At 38.6% G+C, this 20,269-nt stretch overlaps 1 protein-coding gene across 11 annotated transcripts in view; it reads right to left on the minus strand.

Moving 5' to 3' along the window:
- BEGAIN (brain enriched guanylate kinase associated) overlaps positions 1-20,269 on the minus strand; it is a 158,718-nt gene that overhangs the window by 133,131 nt on the left and 5,318 nt on the right. The window contains exon 1 of one of the 11 annotated variants that reach the window (XM_054635662.2): positions 14,940-15,881. The exons of the other annotated variants lie outside the window; for them this stretch is intronic. Coding sequence (XP_054491637.2) covers positions 14,940-15,866 — 927 coding nt within the window. The 5' untranslated portion in view covers positions 15,867-15,881. Of the gene's footprint in view, positions 1-14,939; positions 15,882-20,269 lie in introns of those variants that run through there. 11 annotated transcript variants of the gene reach the window in all.

Here is a 20,269-nt window from a genome sequence, read left to right on the forward strand (position 1 = left end):
TGCCTTTGACTTCACATCTCAGTAATGAGTAGTTCCAGGGTGGCTATAATGCATAATACATTGATAATAACAGCACATGTATCATTAGACTTCCTACTTGCAGTATTTGTCATAATTCTTAAATCACACTTCTTCACAAATAAATAAAACCCAGCGATAGATAATTTCAGGCTTTTATAGCAGAAGTGCACAAAAAGCTATAGTTCTTTGAGCACTTGGGTTTTTTTTTTCCCTGACTTCTCTTTTGATATTTTGAGAGGTAAAGCATTAATATAAAACAGTGACATGTCAGTTAACTTTTAATGTATTTTAATGGAGAGAGGTAGAAATGCATCACTGAATAAAAAGAATTTATTGGAAGAGCTGTAGGCCCAAGGTGAACGTGCAACACCCCATTGCACCAGTGGTAAATAAAAAAATCCAGAAATATTAAAGAGAAGCAGAGCTGTGAAAAAGGTCTGCTAGATCAGGTATTTGGGGAAATACAGATGACAACTGGAAAATATTTTAATGGTGCACCTATCGTCTCTGAAGGCAATAGATAACAGTGGAAAGCAAGATAATAAAAAGGTAGATTTATTTCTCACAGTAACAAGTTCTGCTGCACTTCTACTTAAATTAATAGTTTACAGTTAATCCAGACACAGTAATTTAACTGCAAAACTGCATTACAGAGGTTTGAGTGCTGTACTTGACATAGAAATGCAAGATATTTTTAGTTCTGAGCTATAAAAGGAAAGTGCAAATATAGAAAGTCTGCAACGGAACTAAGTCTGAACCACAACAGCTTTGCAGGCTGCAAGTCCTGCCAGTACTGTCTGTTAGAAAAGGCACTGACTGCTGGAAGACTCAGGACAAACCAGAGACAAGACAGTAACATTTGCCATGACATGCAGTCATTCCACACAGTTCAGAGTTTTCAGGCGTTGACAGTGCATTGACATTCTACATGGACCTACTTTAATTTATTAATAGGAATAGGTTGCCCAGGGAGTTTGGAGAGTTACCATCCCTGGAGGGGTTCCAGAGGCATCTGGGTGTGCTGCTGGGTGTGAGGTTAAGTGGTTTAGAGGTTACAGGGCCAATGATGGGTTAATGGTCAGACTGGATGATCTTAAAGGTCTCTTCCAACTTTGATGATCCCATGGTTTTACGATTCTATTTTATTTTTGTTGCATCCACCCCAACTGGAACTACATAAGTACAAAAGCATAGTTTCTGCAGGGAGAGAAATTTAGATGGTACACAAAGGCGTTAATATGTTCATAGATTTAGATGCCCTTAAAAAGACCAAGGAAGACAGCATAGCAGATTTACTTTTACACATCCAACACCTTTGATGGAAAATCCTGTTATACTTGATGCTCAAGGAATTTCCCTAGAAAACACATTAGTGCTACTACTAATGTTTACAGAGTTGATGCCCTAATCTGGATGAAAAATAATGAGGTTATGTGATAATAGGGTGTAAGTAACTTTGGAAATAATCAGTCTTACTGGTCGGGAGCAAAAAATTATCAACTGCAATACAGAAATTTTCCTTTCAACAAGCTGAAGCAATTGAGAAGCTCATCATTCCCTAGTTACCTTAGAGGGACACATCCATGGTTTTGTAAAATTCTGTTATGACTAGGAGGTTCATAAGCTATGCTAAGAATGAAATAATAAAAATGTATTAGTGACACAATTCAGTGTCAATCTATGTGCTCTTGTGAAAAAAGGAAAATGTACAGTCATTTGTGGAAAGAGGTAATTATTTTGGTGAGCGTGTGTCTAATTTAGTTGACCTGGGAATGAGGCCTGCAAAACTGCCCACTGGAAAAGGACCGCTCACTATAAATAATTTTAGGAAACTGAGGAATTAAATAAACATATGTTCATGCCTTGGAGCATTAGGGCAGTAAGCACAAGATTCTGTTGTCCCTCAGTGCCTCAAGAGGGACTCAAGCAATACCAGACCTTACCTTGCTGGCCAGATTGCCCACAAGGTTCAGAGACTATCCCTAGTTGGAATGGACCCATTAGGGGTCCAACTCCTGGCCCTGCACAGGACACCCCAAAGACCACAGGATGTGCCTGGGAACACTGTCCAAACACTCTCATGGGCTGGGTGCTGAGTCCCCTTCCGTGGGCAGCCTCTTTCACTTAGTTGTTTTCTCTCAGATTTAAAGACTATATGATATTCTAAAACTCATCATAATGTAATTATCTATTTAAATATCTATATAATTATCTATTCCAGGAAAAGATCCCATGTTTTCAGTTTCAGGCTACATCTTAAAAGTTTTTAACAAAAACCAAAGCAAAGCATAAACACTTCAGAATAGCAAGAACAGAAACACTCCTAAATATCATAGATTTGATAAGTACTACAGGGGGCTAGGAAAAATTTCCAGCATACATTAGAATAAAGGATTCCTCATTTTTCTAAGGATGTTTTTGCAACACATCCATTTTATGAGAGGATCTTGAAACACTAAACAAACTGATTAAGAGTTATTTTTATTTTGCAGCTGGAGAAACTGAGGAAATGCCAAATTTGACCGTTACCCAAAGTTACACAATAAAGCAGTGGAGACAATTGTAAGAAAAGCCAATTTTATTCCCTATAAATCTGTATCTAAATTTACCTACATTTTACCACAATGTTTATCTGGAAAATAATTGTTGGCACAATAAGTAACAATCATTGGAACAGCTGTGGTGTTAACAATTGTTGTTCCACAGAAAGCAAGGATTTAAAAGACATTTGTTAGCCAGTTCATCCTACAAATTACAGCAGTGCATATGCACCTTCATACAATTCCATTATAGCTTAAAGGACGCATACTAATATTTATTATAGCTATTAGGCTTCATAATTTTGAGAAATGTAAAAATCAAGATATTGATCAGTGGTACTAAAATAACTGAGTTACTAGAAGAGTTACCTCTTGTTTTTCTTCCGATGATGGAAGTTCATTAGGAGTGGGAAATACTTAATCCCTGCTTGTCATGATGTTTAGCTAATTATTGCGTTATTAAATAGTGACTCAGCCAGAAAGGTTCATTTGTTTCTTCCTTCTCAAGTGGAAGAGCTTGAAAGCTAATGCAATGGGAAAGTGAAAGCTGAAACTTTCTTCTCAGCATCCCACTCTTTGTTACTCACATTTCCCAACATGGGGGAGAGATGTACTTCCTTCAAGGAAGGAAGGAACATTTAAGATGTGAATGAATGCAAATACAAGAAAAGCAGGAAACCAACCAGAGCTGTCAATACACAATTTATAGAGCTGCAACACTGCTGGGGTAATATCAGTCAGAGATGCAATCACCTGTAAATGGAATTCCTGCAGACCTGAGCTCAGAAATGAGACATTAGCTACGTTAGTACCCAACACTTGTTCTGAAGGCCTGATGGTTGAAGAACAAAGCCTCTTTCCTTCCTAGGTTGCTTCCTGCAATGTTAGTTTCTACACTCCAGAACGATTATGAGCAATATGATACAAAAAAGCTGCCAGTAGCTTGTGAGTGGAACAATCTCACTTCTTTCTGCCCTTGCCTATTTCCAACATAAATAAACGCATAAATAATAATTTGCCAACAGCTTCCCTCCTGCTGTAGGGAAATGTTTCATGTTTGGTTGGAATAATTAACAGGCATTTTGTTATTTTCTACTACCATATGCTGCTTTTCTGCTCTGTATTTGCAACTCCTCAGACCAGATCCCAATTTTGCAGCACTAGGAGTTGAATGGCAGATTGCTTGTGGAAGGTGTGCAGAGAAAGGGGAAGGGGGGGAAGATCTTATGCACTTCCACCTTAACACTAGAAGAACTTGGGGCTGCAAAGGTCTGCTTTTGTAGCTATCAATGTAGCCATTGTAGCTTTTTGTAGCCATTTATTTTTAACTGGGGACTGTGTGGCTCAACAAAACAGCCAAACTAATTTTGTTTTAATTATTTATTGTGTTCCAATTCTCATGACTGATTCTGTTTTAATTGTATTTTTAATTAACTGCATTGATTCCAATGGACTGTACACTTCCCTCACGGAACTGCTGACTGGTTTAGCTTCCATTTTGTTTTACTACAACATCACAAAAGGAAGGAAGAGAAGACAGGTTTATCCAGGGAAAATGAAGGGTCTTTTCTGCATTTTGCTGGTGAATATGGGCACTTGTGAAGTTAATTTTAGGAGGTTTTTGTTAGCAATTTATTTTGTTAGCAATTTGTTACTCCATGTACATTTGTTAGCCATTTGTTACTCCATGAGTAACTCCGGTTTGCTTTGCATGGGTTGCAATTAGGTGGTTCTGTTTCCTCCTTATGATAATTGGGCAATATTTTATCTTCCACTGCTGCTTGGGGATTGACTGGGTGGGAGTGGCAGGAGGGGAGTTCTTGGCACAGCACTGCCTCCATCTCTGCTCCCTTGGCATCCCATTGTGGGGCTGGGGACTTCCCTGGCTCTGCTGGGTCAGCCAGGGGTACCAGGGGCAGCTCCAGCCCCGTGTCCTGGGCACCTTCCAGTGTCACCAAATTCTGCTCATGCCCTCCAGCCTCTGACTGCTGCTCCTCTGAACAGTTTGCTCTCTTACCAGCACGCCCAGTTTTCCCCTTGCAAGCCTGTGAATCAGCCCTGAGTCTCCAGAAATGGGATGTGTCTGGTGCTCCCCTTGCAGCACCGCGCAGCATCGCAAGCGGAGCCAAGGTCTGGCTGGCTGCTGGAGAAATAAGTGGTTGTGAACCAGCTTTGGAATCCTCAATAGCTGCTCATTTTAGCCATGTTCATAGAGCAGGTTTTTTACTGCAGTTATCCAGGGATAGCTGCTCTTTGGAGGAAATACCTCTTAATTTTTAAGAGAGCAAGTGAACAGGCCTGGTATTTATTCCTCATTCTCTTTTGTTTAAAATTCTCTCTCTATCCAAGTAGGGAGCAGAGGGCTGAGACTGCCATATCCCTGATCATTCTTGCCCAGCTAACATCAAATATTAATGCAAACAGCTCATAAGCTTGACAGATACAGATGTGATTTGAATAATTTTAGTTTGTCTTTGCAGGTATTGAATTTACTGCCAGAAATTGAGAGTTGTTGGCCAACAGTGTCACAAGAGAAGGCTCTGCAGACTAGTCTAGGAGCTAGTTGTTCAGCAAGAGGTGTTCCAACACTGGTGTATCCAGCTCCCTTGGGTTCTTTCAATGTTAAGTTCTGAAGAAGGATTGGAAATTCCCTTTTGGTAGTGAAAAAGGAAAAGGAGTTGGATGTAGATACACTGCTGATTTGAGAGATGGAGACAACTGTGGGATCTTTAAACAATTTTTGTCCATTCTAGGTACTGAATAAGTGTGACACAGAAAAAAAAAACAAAACACTTGAAAGCTTTTCAACTGAGAGTGAATTTCAATACAGGAAAGGTTTCTTTAAACTTGATAAATAGCTGCTTACTTTTGGGAAATCAGCATTTTTTGGAATTTCAAAAGCATCCTCTCAAGAGTATTACACAGGGGCATAAACACACTACTGTAGTTTCCAACTCAGATAAAGAATCAGAATTACATGTTTTATTTAGTCTCTGTTGTTAGAAAGCAATGGTATCTCAAAAGAAAGGCACTGCTTGCTAATAGCAAATAGTTTTGGTACCCCTGAGACCCTGGTCACAACTAAGAATCATGAACTTATCTCTCAATAAGCTTTCCTATCAGTTTTGCCTCTACCTTTTAATATTTCCCCCCTTATCTTCCCAGCTTAATTTTGAGAATATCATGTTTTAAACTCAAGATTTATGGCATCTACTTCTTCCTTATCCACAAGATGTCTTTTCCTGTTGCCTAAACCTCCTGGCACTGAAGAGTTTCATCTAAGAAGGTCAAATTTAAGCTGCTTTGCAAAGAGGAAGTGATTGAAACAAATGCTCCTGCTAGTCAGTGAAAATACCATTTTTTCAGCTTTATGAAAAAATATATATTTTATAAATATAAAATTCCCAAATGGGTCCTTCTTCTCCTTCTTTTCCTTCTTTTCCTCCTTTGACCTGAGGTCAAAGCCTAAAGTTCCTGATATTCTGAGACATGAGTTATGCTATTGGGGCAGCTAGGCTTAATTTATAGGACCCACATTTAGTACAAAATCCTTTTAAACCACCCTATAATTCATAAAAGTTTATGTTCTTTGAATTTGTTGGGATCAAAGTTTTAATATTATGTTTTCTGATGGGAGGCCAAAACCCATGGCTCACCAAGCCTACAGAGGAAACAGAGTAATGCAAATGCAGCTTTGGCAGATTAATGTAATTCTGATTCCCTCTTTTCTGTCCCCAAAATGCTTGCTGTGGTGGGTTCATATTAATAAGTAAACTTTTATTTTACTCCAGTTAGATGTTAGAACACAGTGGGAGTGCTGGAGCAAAGTTACATCTATGTTTCTATTAATTGCATGCAGTACATCACTGAGCAGAATTTTAATAGAGCTGAAAACCTTTCGATGACTGGGAAAAAAATATCAGTCCCTAACAACTGAAAATTAAATCAGAGCAACCTCTGGCTCTGGGCAGTGCCTTGCACTTTAATCTTTTCTTGGTAGAGTTCAGAGATTTTAACTACATGGACCAGGAAAATGCTTATGTTAAGTATTGCATGTGGCTGTATGAGAGAGTCACTGCACACCCAGGTCTTTGCTTTTATGATCTACCACAGCCATGCTATGGCAGGGCAAAACCCCACATTTTGCAAATATGACAAACACAAGCTGTTGGATGAAGGAAGAAATGAAAAATGAGTGGAAGCACATCTAAAATCTTTGTCATAAATAACAGTTGTAGACCAAAGCTGGACCAGAAAAGAGAGATCTAGTAATCTTTTCAACCTCTTGCTCTTTCACCTTCCCTTGCCTGGCTTTGCAGTTTTCAGGCATCTCTGCTTATGCTAATTGTCCTAAGGCTGTTGTAGCTTCCAGTACTCTGAAAGTACCATTTCTATCTAAAGGCATTCAAAGATAAAGAGTACAATTGAGGAGTGTTTTTCAAACTCAAAGGAAGGGGAAAAGTCATGTTAACAAAAATCACTGGGAAAGGAACACTAAACATTTCTGATTGCAAGTTTTGCTTTCCTGTTACATGTGCCAAAATATCCTGAAATCAATGTGAACTGCATGGGCTCAGATTTTTCTCTGTCTGAATAGTTGCCCCTCTGAAGGCAAATAGTAACTTTGGCTGGAAAATGATTTTGTTTTCTGGTTGGAGCTCTGAATCCTGTGTAGGAATTCACCATTGTAATATTGTTTGGTTTTTTTCCCTTTATACAATTATCTCCTTCCTGACTCACTTGCTGCTCTCCTTCTCTAAAAAAGAAGGGGTGAGAGGGAAGAAAGGGGAGGACAATGGAATTAAAAACCCTAACTATAAAAAACTTCATGGTGAAACACTTAATGTCATTGAAAACACATTCTTGTTATTGGGAAGCAGCTCAGACTGTCTATTTTAGCCTGTCTTGAATAAATATCTTATTCTTTTGAGCAATGGCTTGTAGATGTCTGTGCTCTGTGAGGAAGATTTTGATCTAATTTGTATTTGATGAGCTGGGAAGCTGTAAATGACCACATGCGTCATCCTGGGAGCGCTGTAGCTTTGCGCAGTGCTCGACGAGACCAAGGCTCCATTAGTGACCCAACGGAGGTGTTTTGGAGCAGGCAAGGAGAACTCTCTAAACACCATCTGCTCGTTCTGTTGCTTGTAAAACGATGTCACATCTGCTGCTCTAAAAACATTATGCTGATCTCTCCTACAGTACAAGGCCGCTGCGCTCCTCAGCTCTGGGAAAAGGAGTCAGCGCCACAGTACTGGGACAAGAGGTGTTAACTGTGGATGAAATTGCACATGGCCTGCTTGGCTTCCACATCTTGTGACCAAACCATAAATGTCATGGAAAAAAAAAGGAAATTAGAGAGAGGATCCAGCACTCTGCACTTAACTGGTGAAGCTGGTTAAATACTTTGACTGTTAGTTTTTGCTGAGCTACATCTTGCCCCTGCTTGGCTACTGCTGGTATGACTAATACTATTGCATGCTTCAAGCCTAACATGGCTAAGTCTTCTCAAAGACTAGAAAATATTTGAGATAACTTAACTGGTGGAAAATATTTGAGATAACTTAATTGGAAAAACTTTTCTAGTCTTCTCAAAGACTAGAAAATATTTGAGGTAACTTAATTGGTGGAAAATGAGATTTGTCTTTGATTTCAGATGAAATGAACTCAGAAGGTACTACCATTTCCTTTGGCCATCAGATTTTATAGCTTAGACTATTTGGCTGCCTAACACTTATGAGGTGTTATAACTGTTTTACTACAGTTATCCAGGGATAGCTGCTCTTTGGAGGAAATATCTCTTCATTTTTAAGAGAGCTAATTTACCTACCCTGGAAGCTCCAGGTGTACACACTGGTGTATACTTTTGCAATGCTACTCATTACTACTATACCCAGAGTGATCATTTCATAATAGTGGTGTATAGGAAAGCAGTGTTGGTGTCAGAGGAGAGAGGTTATAATGATGCAATAGAAATCCTTGGAAGTACCAAGGAACAGCAGCTCCAGATAATTAAAGATTTAGTATTTGTCTTTCCACACCCACATGCAATTGTGAGGACCTGAGATTCTTTTTCAGTATTGCCAGACACGGGGACTGCTTTCAGGAACCTGCAGATGCAGGAAAAATAACAGTGAAGTTGTTAAGGTGTGTGTTGCTTGCAGTTCAGTGGCTATGCTCACTTCATATAATAATGAGTTTAAACTAGTAAGTCTTAAAATTGTTGTATTTGCCTGGTATCTCTGAATGGTGAAAAGAAGTGAACACCATCTTCTGTCAATCAAGATTATGTTAAAGGAATTAAACCATCTATTTTAATACCCATTTTGACAAAAAAAAAATTAGGCTACTGATGACCTGATGGTCACCTCCAATTTGCAAAGCAGAGGAGAACAAACTGTGCAGTGTCATGTGGAATACCATGGCAAGAAAGAGGCCAGGATGTCAGGAAAGGTGGCCGTGTGACATTTTTCACTGCTCTATGAGACTCATAAAGGGCCCTAATTATATGCTTTGGCATGTAGATATCATGCTAAAGAACTGAAGCATCTGATGTAGTTCACTTTCTTACTTTCCTCTGATAACCTAGAGATACCACAGCTTCACTATATCAGCTATTGAGGGTAGTTCTACATTGACCCACCTGTCTGGAAGAGCAGGAACAGACCAGAAAGTAGGACACTGGAAGACTTTTCAGGTATTTGGCTGCTGGCTTGATCACTGACCTGGGCAAAGCACCTCATTACCCTTTCCTTCTGGTCCCACCTCTTACTATTTATTTTTTAGCATATTGAATGCATGAGTCAGTGAAACAATATATACTTTCCATTATAATGCATTTGGACCCAAATCTTACTTGTAAACATCACTGTACTGTAAATAGAAATGAAAGATTTGGTATTCATCCAAGAACAAAGCAAACACCTATTTTTACATCATGGTGGTAGGCTGGAAGGGCTGAAAGAGGACTCAAAACCTTGTACAAAAGAGCTTTGACCTAGAGCAACAAAATCTTGTCTGCTCTTTCAGCAAAATTCTGTTAGTACTCAGGTGCCCTAGAAAATGAGAACCTAGAAACTGCCCTAGAAACTTTCCTTTAGAATGGCAGATTGGTGGCATTTTCTACTGCTGTGGAATTCTACCACAGCTTTTGCATGACAGTCTTCCTCTATGCTTACAGATTTTCTAGTTTTCACAGAGTATTCTGAGTTGGAAGGGAACCACAAGGACCTTTGAGTTCAACTCTTAAGAGAATGGCGCACGTGGGGATCAAACCTCTTCATGCCTGTGAAGTTCAGGTGTGTGAGACTGTGATTTCTAAAGATGCTTGTGCACCTTCAGGAAGCCATCCCTGTGCTCAGACATTTGTCTTGCAAGAGATACTGAACAGCAGGAATCCTCGTGGACAACAAATAGTAATAGAGCAGCAATTAATAAAATTTTCCTTGTTTGTGTTAATGTCTGTGACACTGTGCTTCAGTGGCTACCTACAAGGCTCCTTAGGAATTAAGCAGCCTACCTGGATTAGAGATAAACATGAATCTTTGAATCTTCTCAATATCCTATATAAATGTCTACTCTGGTTGTATTTCTTCTTTACAATAGCTATTGTAATAATGATTTCTTGTGAGAGGAATGAAAAAGGGTGTTATGCTACCTTCATCTGCATTTTATAAAGATGTCATCCTTTGAAGCAGGCAATTGCCCCCTTCTGTCTCAAGGGCTATAGAAATTAAATCCTTTAGGGCATACATTGCTTGAAATCAGAGTAAGAATGAATACTTTGTTTTCAGCTGGTTTTCCTAAGGCTACAGGAGGGAATTGAATTGCCTATATGAGGTCAAAGTTTGGCCCTTGAGACTAAATCACACAGGAGGGAGTACGACAGCACAGTGACTCTCCAGGTGGCTGAAGCACCAGTCTGAGCCAGGTGATGCCTAGGAAATAAGCAATTGCCATTGCATGTCTTCCCTGGTGCAGTTTTCCAGGCCCAGTAAATCATTCTCAGACTTGAAGTTCAGAAAAGTGAAACGCAAGGTCCTACATCTGGATCAGAGCAATCCCAGGCACACCTGCAGGCTGGGCAGAGAACTGATTGAGAGCAGCCCTGTGAGAAAGACTTTGGGGTCACGGTTGATAAAAAATATGAGCTGGCAAAGTGTGCTCACAGCCCAGAAAAACAACCATGTCCTGAGCTGCATCCAGAGGAGTGTGGACAGCAGGTCAAGGAGGGGATTCTGCCTCTCTGTTCTGCCCTTGTGGGACCCCACCAGAGTGCTGCATCCAGCTCTGGTGTGCCCATAACAAGAACATAGAACTGTTGGAACTAGTCCAGAGGGGGCCATGAAGATGAAAAAAGGACTGGAGCACCCTTTTCTACAAAGACAGGCTGGGGAAACCGGTGCTGTTTAGCCTGGAGAAGAGAAGGTTGCATGGAGAGCTCACAGCCACCTTACAGCAACTGAAGGGGCTACAGGAAAGCTGGAGAGGGACTCCTTGTGAACTGCAGTGATAGTACATGGAATACAAGGTACAAACCAAGAGAGTGGAAATTTATTTTAGATATTAGGAACAGCTTCTTCCCTGTGAGGGTGGTGAGACACTGGAACAGGGTGCCCGGGGAGGCTGTCTTTGCCTCAACCCTGGCAGTGTTCAAGGCCTGGCTGGGCAAGGTCTTGAGCAATGGGGTTTAGTGAAAGGTGTCCCTGCCCATGGAGGGGGGGACTGGGAATAGATGGCCTTTAAGGTCCCTTCCACTCCTTAACTTTCTTAGCTCAGTTGGCTAGAGCCTGGTGCTAATAATGCCAAGGTTACAGGTTTGATCCCTGTGTGAGCCTTCACTCAAGAGCTGGACTTGATAATCCTTGTGGATCCCTTCCAACACAGAATATTCTGTGATCCAAATATATTAGGGTGTCTAGGGAATTATGAGGATTATGAGGAGTATATGGCTCCATAAGCATGGTAAATTCATGTGGAGCATGGCCAAGTTTCTGCCTCTCAGCACCAGCCTCATTCCATCTTAGTTTACAGTATGTGAAATCTTAACTTCAAAATGTAGAAATGACATTATCCTACCCAAGCTTGTTTTCTAAGACAGCCTCTGCAGATTAGTAAGTCATTTGTATCGATCAGGTTTGCTTGTATTTATTTTGTGTGATAAAAATAAATGTTCTTAGATGAGAAATGCGCAATTCCTGAGGGTATGTATACATATAGTTGCAATGGTGAGGTCAAAAATTGTTTCTAAGACCTCTTGCACACAGAATGTGTACTGCCAGCAGTTAAATGTAAGATGGAAAGATACAGCTCTTCTAAGAAAGAAATTGATTTCCAATGACCAAGAAAAGTCAGTGTCTAATCTTGTGTTATATGGTTCTTTGTGTAGGTAAAAGTAGGTATGTAAATATAAGACATAGCTGGAAATTTGATACTCATTCACATATTCCTGAAGTTACTGAAATGTAATTTTCAGGTTGATTCAAATCCTAAGGTGCTGCAGATTTACACAGGTCTGAAGTCACACTCCTGTATGATTATTTAAGAATTAAATTTTAACCTGTATTTTCTTCCTGGAACAGTAATAGTGGTATATAAAGCTTTCCTGAAGGTACTGGTTACTTGGAACAAATGTATTTGAAATAAAATATGTATTAAAAGACACAGGCCTTTCATACGTGGTTTTCTTTGAAACATACCCTAAGAAAAAAATATGTATTGTTTGGATCCATCCACATTTCTCTCTGTATTGATCTGTCCTTTGACAGAGTCTGACAAGCATGCCTGTCAAGTTCTTAGAAACTTTCCATTGTGCACAACCCTTTTCCTGCATTTTTCAGCCCACTGGACTGGTCATATCATTTCAGTCTGGAAGTATGACATAGTCTCGAGTTGCACCCCTTCCACTACATTGGTGTGGATTCAGAGGTTTGCTTTCATTTAATTTATCATTTTCCTTTCCTGCTAGTTTGTCCAGTGACTTCAAATTTAGATCAATACATAGAAATGAAAAATTATTTTATCCTGCTGGCCAGGTTACTAAAATATTTAGACCACACCAAGGTCATGTCCATTGTATTTTGGAATTGCTTTCTACCTATCCTATCACAATTCCCCTTAACTTCAGTTACACAATGAAGCATCTTTTTTTTTTTTTTCTGCTAGCTGTCCAGAAATTCCTCTGCATAACTCTACAGTGACTGTTGGTTTTTTTGTGAGATTTCATTTCAGCAGCCGCTGTTTGCAAAGCAGTAAGCACTTGCTGCAGAAATGGAACATTTTGACCAGTTCTGAGAAGTCTAAAAGTTGAAAATCACTTTAGTGGGTCTGGATCCAATCAACAGTAGTACAGAGGCAGTTGTGGACACCTCAGGGGTCTTCAGAAAACAGAATAGACAGGAGGCAATGTCACAGCATTCATCTTCTGACTCACACTTTTTTTTATTAGGTGCAGCTTTTTTAATGTCAAACTTTCAGGCATGTTCTTTCATGCTCTTCAGGATGTGTTCTTATACCTCTACTATCCAGTTTTTATATTTAAATCAATGTAATCTTATAATTTCTTTCTCTCAGAGATTATCTTCTGCACACGAATAATAACTTGGCAACTAAAACATGGAACAGTTAAGCAATGTTCTCTATGAGCATTCAAATGAACATTATATAACCAAGAACTTCTAAAGTATCTTTACAATAATGACACCCAAGGCTATACAGTGATCCTTTTGCTCCTTGCTAGGCATGCTTCATGTGAGGACTTGGCACTAAATAAATTAGACTGAAGTCAAAGTTTTTTGCGTGTAGGATACATAAATCTGTAGATGAGGCTGAACATGTTTTGCTCTTGTATTTTGCCCTGCCACTCCTTTATGTTCTCATGTTGAGCTCTGCAGTTGGAGGCATTGTTTGTTGAGGTAAAATGTCAGGTAAATACTGTGTTTAATTTAAATGACTAGGCTTAGAGCAGACTGATTCTTCAGCTGGAGCAGGCTGATGCCTACACTAACTGTGTGGAATTACAGAGCACTGGCAGCGCTCAGTCAGTCAGCACTCAATCGGCTGGAAGTTTCAATCTGCACATATAATCAAGTCCACTGGAAAAGATGCTCTGACATGCTTAATTGAAATTTGAAAACAGCATATCATGCCATGGGCTCAGACTGAAGCCTCTTCAGCCCTTTGTAGGACAGCTTTCATTGTGGAGCTGTGACACAGCACAGTGTGCAAATTCTCTCTGTTTCATTACCTTTCCCCTCTTCTCCCTCCAGATAACTTTGATAGGTGGCAACAACATCCAAGGACATAAAATCCTAAGGTCAGGTTGCTGAAGTTTGAATCAAATTCTTAAGACTGGGATGTTTTCCTATTTGTTGCAGTCCTCTGTGAAATGAAATAACTTTTTCTTTCTTTGTTTTTAAACTTGAATAGAGTTTTTAAAGAATAATGCAGTTGTAATAGCTCCCAGTTTAGCAACATCAGTGTACATGTGTATAGTCTTAAGCAATAGTTCCTGGACCTTTATTGTTTTAGTGGAATTGCAAATACTACTCTGGAGACATACTAACATATTATATCAGTGCAAGGTTTGGCAGTTCAGGATTCCAGACTGTGCCATGCTAGCAAACAACAATTTCCCTTTGCTCTCCTTCACAGGCACAAATACCTCTTCCTCATCCAAAGAAAGAATCTCATAAGAAAAAATTAAAAACATAAATATTTTTTACCAGACCATAGAAGAAAGCTTCAGCCTTTTTTGTTTTGTTTTGTTTTTTTCAGTTCTTAAGGGTTTGTGGTTGCTTGGGTTGTTTTTAGCACATCAAAATAGAAATTATCGACTGATATTTATAAATGTATTAACTGATATGTATTAATTCCAGACACACAAATATTCGTAACACTTTTGGGATGTCAGAACCCTCAGTAGTATTTAAACACACTAACTGAGCATTCTTGTTTGGTGTAGAGATACCTGAGCAAGTTCTTAACTAGTGACCTTGAATACCTGAGTGGTCTGCCACAGTGCTCTCTTCACCCTTTTCTGAGGGTGCCTTGACTGCTGATATCAAGCTGACCTGATTATACACATGCTTCACTGCAGTGCAGGAATAACCTTCTTGTTTGACCTTGTAAAGCCATCTTCCAGACATCAAACTAAAAGGATTAGGGAATTTTATTCTGTTTTTCCTTCCTCCCATACCTTCTACAGCTGGTTTCTTGAGCTACTAAAAATAAACATTCCCTTTTTGTTCCCACCCTGGAGAAAAATTTGTTTACATGGTAAGAGCCCACCCAGGAAGACAGAAACACTTGTCAAATAGTCACGCTAATGCAAAACTCCTTGTCATATATCACCCAAAGAAAATATTTGAGAGAGCTCACCATGCTTGTACTTCTAGGAAGAGATGCAGATTTTGTGGCTGGCACTCCTTTGCTTTGTGAAATCATAATTTCTACTGGCAAGCCGGGTCTTGTTCTGCATGAGACACCATTATCAAATGACCTGAGAGAGGGACTTGTATCCAGGGACAACGATTTCTCTAATTTGTGTGGTCGTGCTCCAGCCACGATGTTGTCACTTCTCAGAGTCTCTAAGTCTACTTCTTCATTGGTCTTCCCATCTAGAATGTTTTCTTTCCAGTTTTCAGGGGACTTTCTCTTAATATGAAAACCATCTAGGCTTCTCACACTGGATGGAAAAGTATTTTTCAGTTTAGCAGCTCGGTATGCCCTCAGGCTCATGGGATCAAGCACTCTGAAAGTAACTTCATTAATAAATTGAGAGAATTTGAGTTTAGCTTCAATTTTTTCTTCCACAACAGACAATGAACTTGATGATCCTTGACTCACCAAGCTCAAGTCAGATGTAGAGGAACTGCTTTTCTTGTGGGTCTTCTTCTGCCTCTGGAGCTTTTGGCTTGTGTTTCCCACTTCTGCTGGATACAGGGAAGAGTGTTCCAGTCCGTGAGTTTTTTCACCCCCTTTCTGACAGTGCTTTGATCGATGGGGTCGATAGCCTTCATCCTTATTTTTGCTTTTAACAAAGCTTTTAGCTTCTGACCTTGTGCTGCCCTGTAACTCAAAGCTGTCCTCACTGGAGCTGCAGCGTTTTGAGTAACTGTTCATTGTCAAATCTCCAGAGAGGCTCCTCTCTGCATCAGTTCCTACTTCTGGTGCACATGCAGTGGTGCATGCACTGCATGCTATTTCTTCATTCACCCTGCCACCCCCCTCTTGCTTGGCTGGTCTTCCAGGCACAGCACCCTCTGGCTTAACTGGGGAAATGGAGCCTTTCGACAGCAACTCCATTTACTTTCATGTCTGTGTGTCAAATACTGGCACTGAAAGAGGGATTCCCATAAATCCTCCTCTAACTTGTAAGACAAAAGGCATATCTTTGGAAAGCATAACAATGCACCCACCACATTTTGTCCCATATGCACCCCAAATCATGCATACGTTTCATCATTAATTCAATAGCAAACTCTCATCATTTTAATTAACCATACTAATGAACAGAATCTATAGGACATGCAAATTTTCCAGGGTATTGAGTGTTCAGTGGATGAGCATGGGCTTTCATTGACCCAAAGCAACATATGATATATCCCTGTTTGTTGAACTGGAAATCAAACTACCATGATGTAGATCAATTCTCACTAAGTAAAGTCTGGGTTGGTTCTGTTTCAGGGCTTTTTAAAATCCAATAGTAGAGAAGGTCATGCTATATTGTTCTAATGCTACTAGTGTTTGCTGTTCTATTAAAAAAGTTAGTGACAAATCTGCTAGATCTGCTAGAAAAGCAAACCAAACATGATTCGCACTTTCTACCTGCTTGTTTTTTGCCATAACTTTAATTCCAAAATAATTTTTAAAGGTTAGAATCCAAAGAAAGGTACAAAATTTCAACATTGTCAATAAGCTTGGAGTAGTAAAGATAAGTTTTTTCAGTACCTTGTATGTGAAGTTCTTCTCATTTTTCACTGTCTTTATAGACAGGCAAGTCTGAACTGTAAAGTGAAGAATTTCTATTTTTGGTTTGTATATACAGGAACCTAAGGAATAGTTTAAGTGAGATTAAAGACTATAGTCTGACTTTAAAATCAGTGTGGATATTTGTAGTGTCCCAATGGTGTGTTGCCAGAGGAAATGACCAGAGGAATGGCTGAATGATAAATTTGAAAGAGTGCTTTTTGGGTTTTTTTTGCATCTCCTTACTTTAGCATAAGGGTGAAAGGAAGTGATTTACCCCTTTTTGTGTGGTTGGATTCAGACTCTGATTACATCACTGTCAAATGCAGCAAGTGGAGAAAGAGAAGAGAAGAGACTCAAGCAGAAAACTGAGTGACCTCCCTTAAACACAAGAGCACATTTAAAAATATCATGCATAGCTGACAGGTCAACAGCAGCTTGAGCTGAAATGTAGTTACATGTGCTTTTGAAGCAGACATTTAGGTCCCTCATTACAAGGCACTTTACTTACTGCCTAGAATTTATTGTCTCCACTTTGGTAATTCCAACACTCATTTAAATCATAGTTCATAAAAGCTGCTGAAGTGTTGCAAATCTCTCAAATTAACATAGTAAGTACATTAATTTTGCAAATAACAGGGGAACATGAAGATCCTTTTAACACATCAGAAATCAATTGCTTTTACTGGAATTACTTTTTGAAATGCTTCCATATTTCTATGGGACTGTGCCATTCCATTGCATACTACAAACATTATCCTGATCACAGAGATAATGTGGATGAAAATGCATAAATCTTGCTCACACTGTCTTGTTTTAGATGAATTTATGCCTCTCTCACTTGAATGGGAATGCTAACACTTTAAAAGGCTGGCAAATGCTTTCAATTGTCAACAAAAAGATTTTCATGACCTTTTCAATGCAGTCAGGCAACAATACAACACCACTCTCTTCTTGCAAAGCCAGAATTCAGGGATTTTTCAGTATGTCCAATACAGAATTGTACGAACTTAATGTAGCTTTTGAAGCAAACAGGATTCTGAAATACATAGGATCTATGCTAATCCATCTTAGGTCTTTTGCCTTCCAGATCCATAAGAGCTTGGCAAAGTGTGAGTTCTGCAGTTTTAATGGACTTTATTAATAATGCCTGCTTCAGAAACAAACAAAGCCTCACTGTTGTGCCAGAACCTGTAATGCCTTGTACCTATTTGGACAAGAGCTTTTTTATTCATGAGAGATTGGGCTCCTTTGTATATGAATAAAGCTATGTTAACAACAAGCATAAATTCAGCTGTCCATTGCTTATGTGCAAATTTTGAGGTATGAATTTAAAAGGTCTGTGTCACAGCCAATAAAAATGGATCATATAATTCTCTTTTATTGTCAGAAAAGAGCTCTTTTGTTCAGAGAGATTTTATTTGCATAGCAGTAAAATATATGTGTAGGTATAGACATAGATAAATGGTTATAGGCAATTTAGGTAAGGTACATAACATTTGTGGGTGTCATACTGCTTATACTGCTGCTTCCCTTTTTTCAGGTGATTTCTGCTTAATAACTCTAGACATATGACACAGACATACCTGGTTATTAAGAAAAACAATTATCACAGCTGCAAAATTAGAAATAATTCTTCTTACTTAAATGATACAGATCTTTTCACATTAATCACTTTGAATCTTGGTCAGAACAGGTGCTAGCAAAGTTTGTAGCAACAGTAACTATTCCGTGTTCTCTCTTGAGTAAATTCACCAAAATATTCTCTAGAGATGAGCAGACCTGCAGAAATTATTTCCATTACGTGTACAAATAGAGAATCTGACTGTTAAAACAAAATATGCTTAAAAATCTGAATGTTTGATATCTTGAACTTTTTAAAATAATTGATGTTCATGATTTATTTTCCATATGTTAAGTGACTTATTTTTTGAAGTGTTTCAAGTTATTTTGCCTTATATATTTAAATTTGAAGACATTGTGGATATAGGGAATTTCCTGTTCCAATGCAAGCAGGTGTGTCTGTAAATAGCAATACTTTGCTGCAGTAGTCTGGGCAGTACTCTTGAAAAAAATAACTTCAGAGAGCTCAAATTCTTCTGTTATTTATTACTACAATATGCCTCAGCTAGGTGGATGCTTGCCAGATTAGTAAATTCTTCTAAACCAGTCATCTTAACACTAAAATAATCTTAAGAGAAAAAGTTGTGCATTAATTTTGCCCTACTCTGGAAAGGGTGGGCACCATTGTTGGAATAAAACAGCATGTCTGCAAATCAAGTGAAAACTCTCTGACCTAAGTGAGACTTCACTGTAAATAAGATTGGCCTTTATCAGCAGCTCTACCATTGTCTAGTTCGTTGACCTTTGATCAACACCTGCACTTTGTTCTGTATCTGCCATTAACTGGCCTTTAAATTAGGAAGGGACTACATTCTTTAAATTAGGAAAAGACTGCATTTTTCTATGCATTTCTGTGATACCCAATCTTGCATAATGTCACCCTGATCAAGGGGACAACTCCAGATACCATCAAGACTCACTCATAAGTGAAACATTTCTAGGGACACAAGTGGATAGAGTTTGTAATTTTGTGTGTTGCAATGGCTAAGATGTTCTATTCTATTTTAGTCTTGATATAAAAACATAAACAGAGTCACACTGATCCTTTCCTGGTAAACTGATTGTTGAATCTGGGACACTTAATAAAGGAACGATAGTTAAGATCATAGCTTAAATGGGACTTTCATAATGACTTCGTATTGCATTTGACAAGATTGAAGCATACCAGAATTTGTCTAGTAAACTTGTTCCTTAGGAAAACATCACTATTTTTCTAAATTTAGGCTTCTTTATATTCTGAGTGTCATTTTACAAAGACATTATTAGAAATCTGCATATTTTGTATAAACATGGAGCATAACAGAGTTGCCTGCAAATATGACTTGATGCAATGGAATATTTCTACAGACTATTGACTGAAGATTCTAAATTAATAGCTGAATTTTGTGGGAATTAAAAATTAAAAAAAAAATTAAGTCCACCCTCCCTTTTAAATAATATCCCTGTATTTTAATCTTCAGGAGATGCTAACTTTTGCTAATTGTATTAAAAGCGAGTACAAGCTATCTTGTATCTGCTGCAGGATGTTGTTATGACAACTAGAAGTTTTTTTGTGCAGAGCTCTGGAAGATATGATCATTTTTGGGCCAAAGTAGACAATATTCAACAATTTTAGTACTAAGTTTTTCTGTATCTAAAAGTATGTCTTGATACATGAACAAGAATATCTTCAGCAGATTATCTACAATAAAAAACCCAAATATGTATAAAGGTTTTTTACATTTTGAGATTCATAAGAAACTTTTAAGTTATTATTAAAACAAAAAAGTAAGTTTGATTTTTAAACAGTATGGACTTTTTTTTTTATTGCAAATAAGTCTGTTTCCAGAGCCTTTTAGAGTCAGTGAGCAGACTCCAAGATTTTGGATGAATAATACTATTGTCTGTGCTGCTCCTGCGGAAGCAAAGAATGAGTTTTCCATTATAACGATGTGTATTTCCTGTATTTGCATTCCTAGTTTTCATTCAAATTTTCAACTATTCAGAAATATTGCCTAAGCACCAGGGCCAAACTCACTAGAATTTGTAGGAATGGCATTCTGTTCAAAGTTCTCAGTTTGCCCTAAAGATATGTACATCCCTCAGCAGATACTTCACTCTTAAAATAGCTTTATCCC

This window comes from Agelaius phoeniceus, chromosome 6, assembly GCF_051311805.1.
Source record: "Agelaius phoeniceus isolate bAgePho1 chromosome 6, bAgePho1.hap1, whole genome shotgun sequence".
Taxonomy (NCBI): Eukaryota; Metazoa; Chordata; class Aves; order Passeriformes; family Icteridae; genus Agelaius; species Agelaius phoeniceus.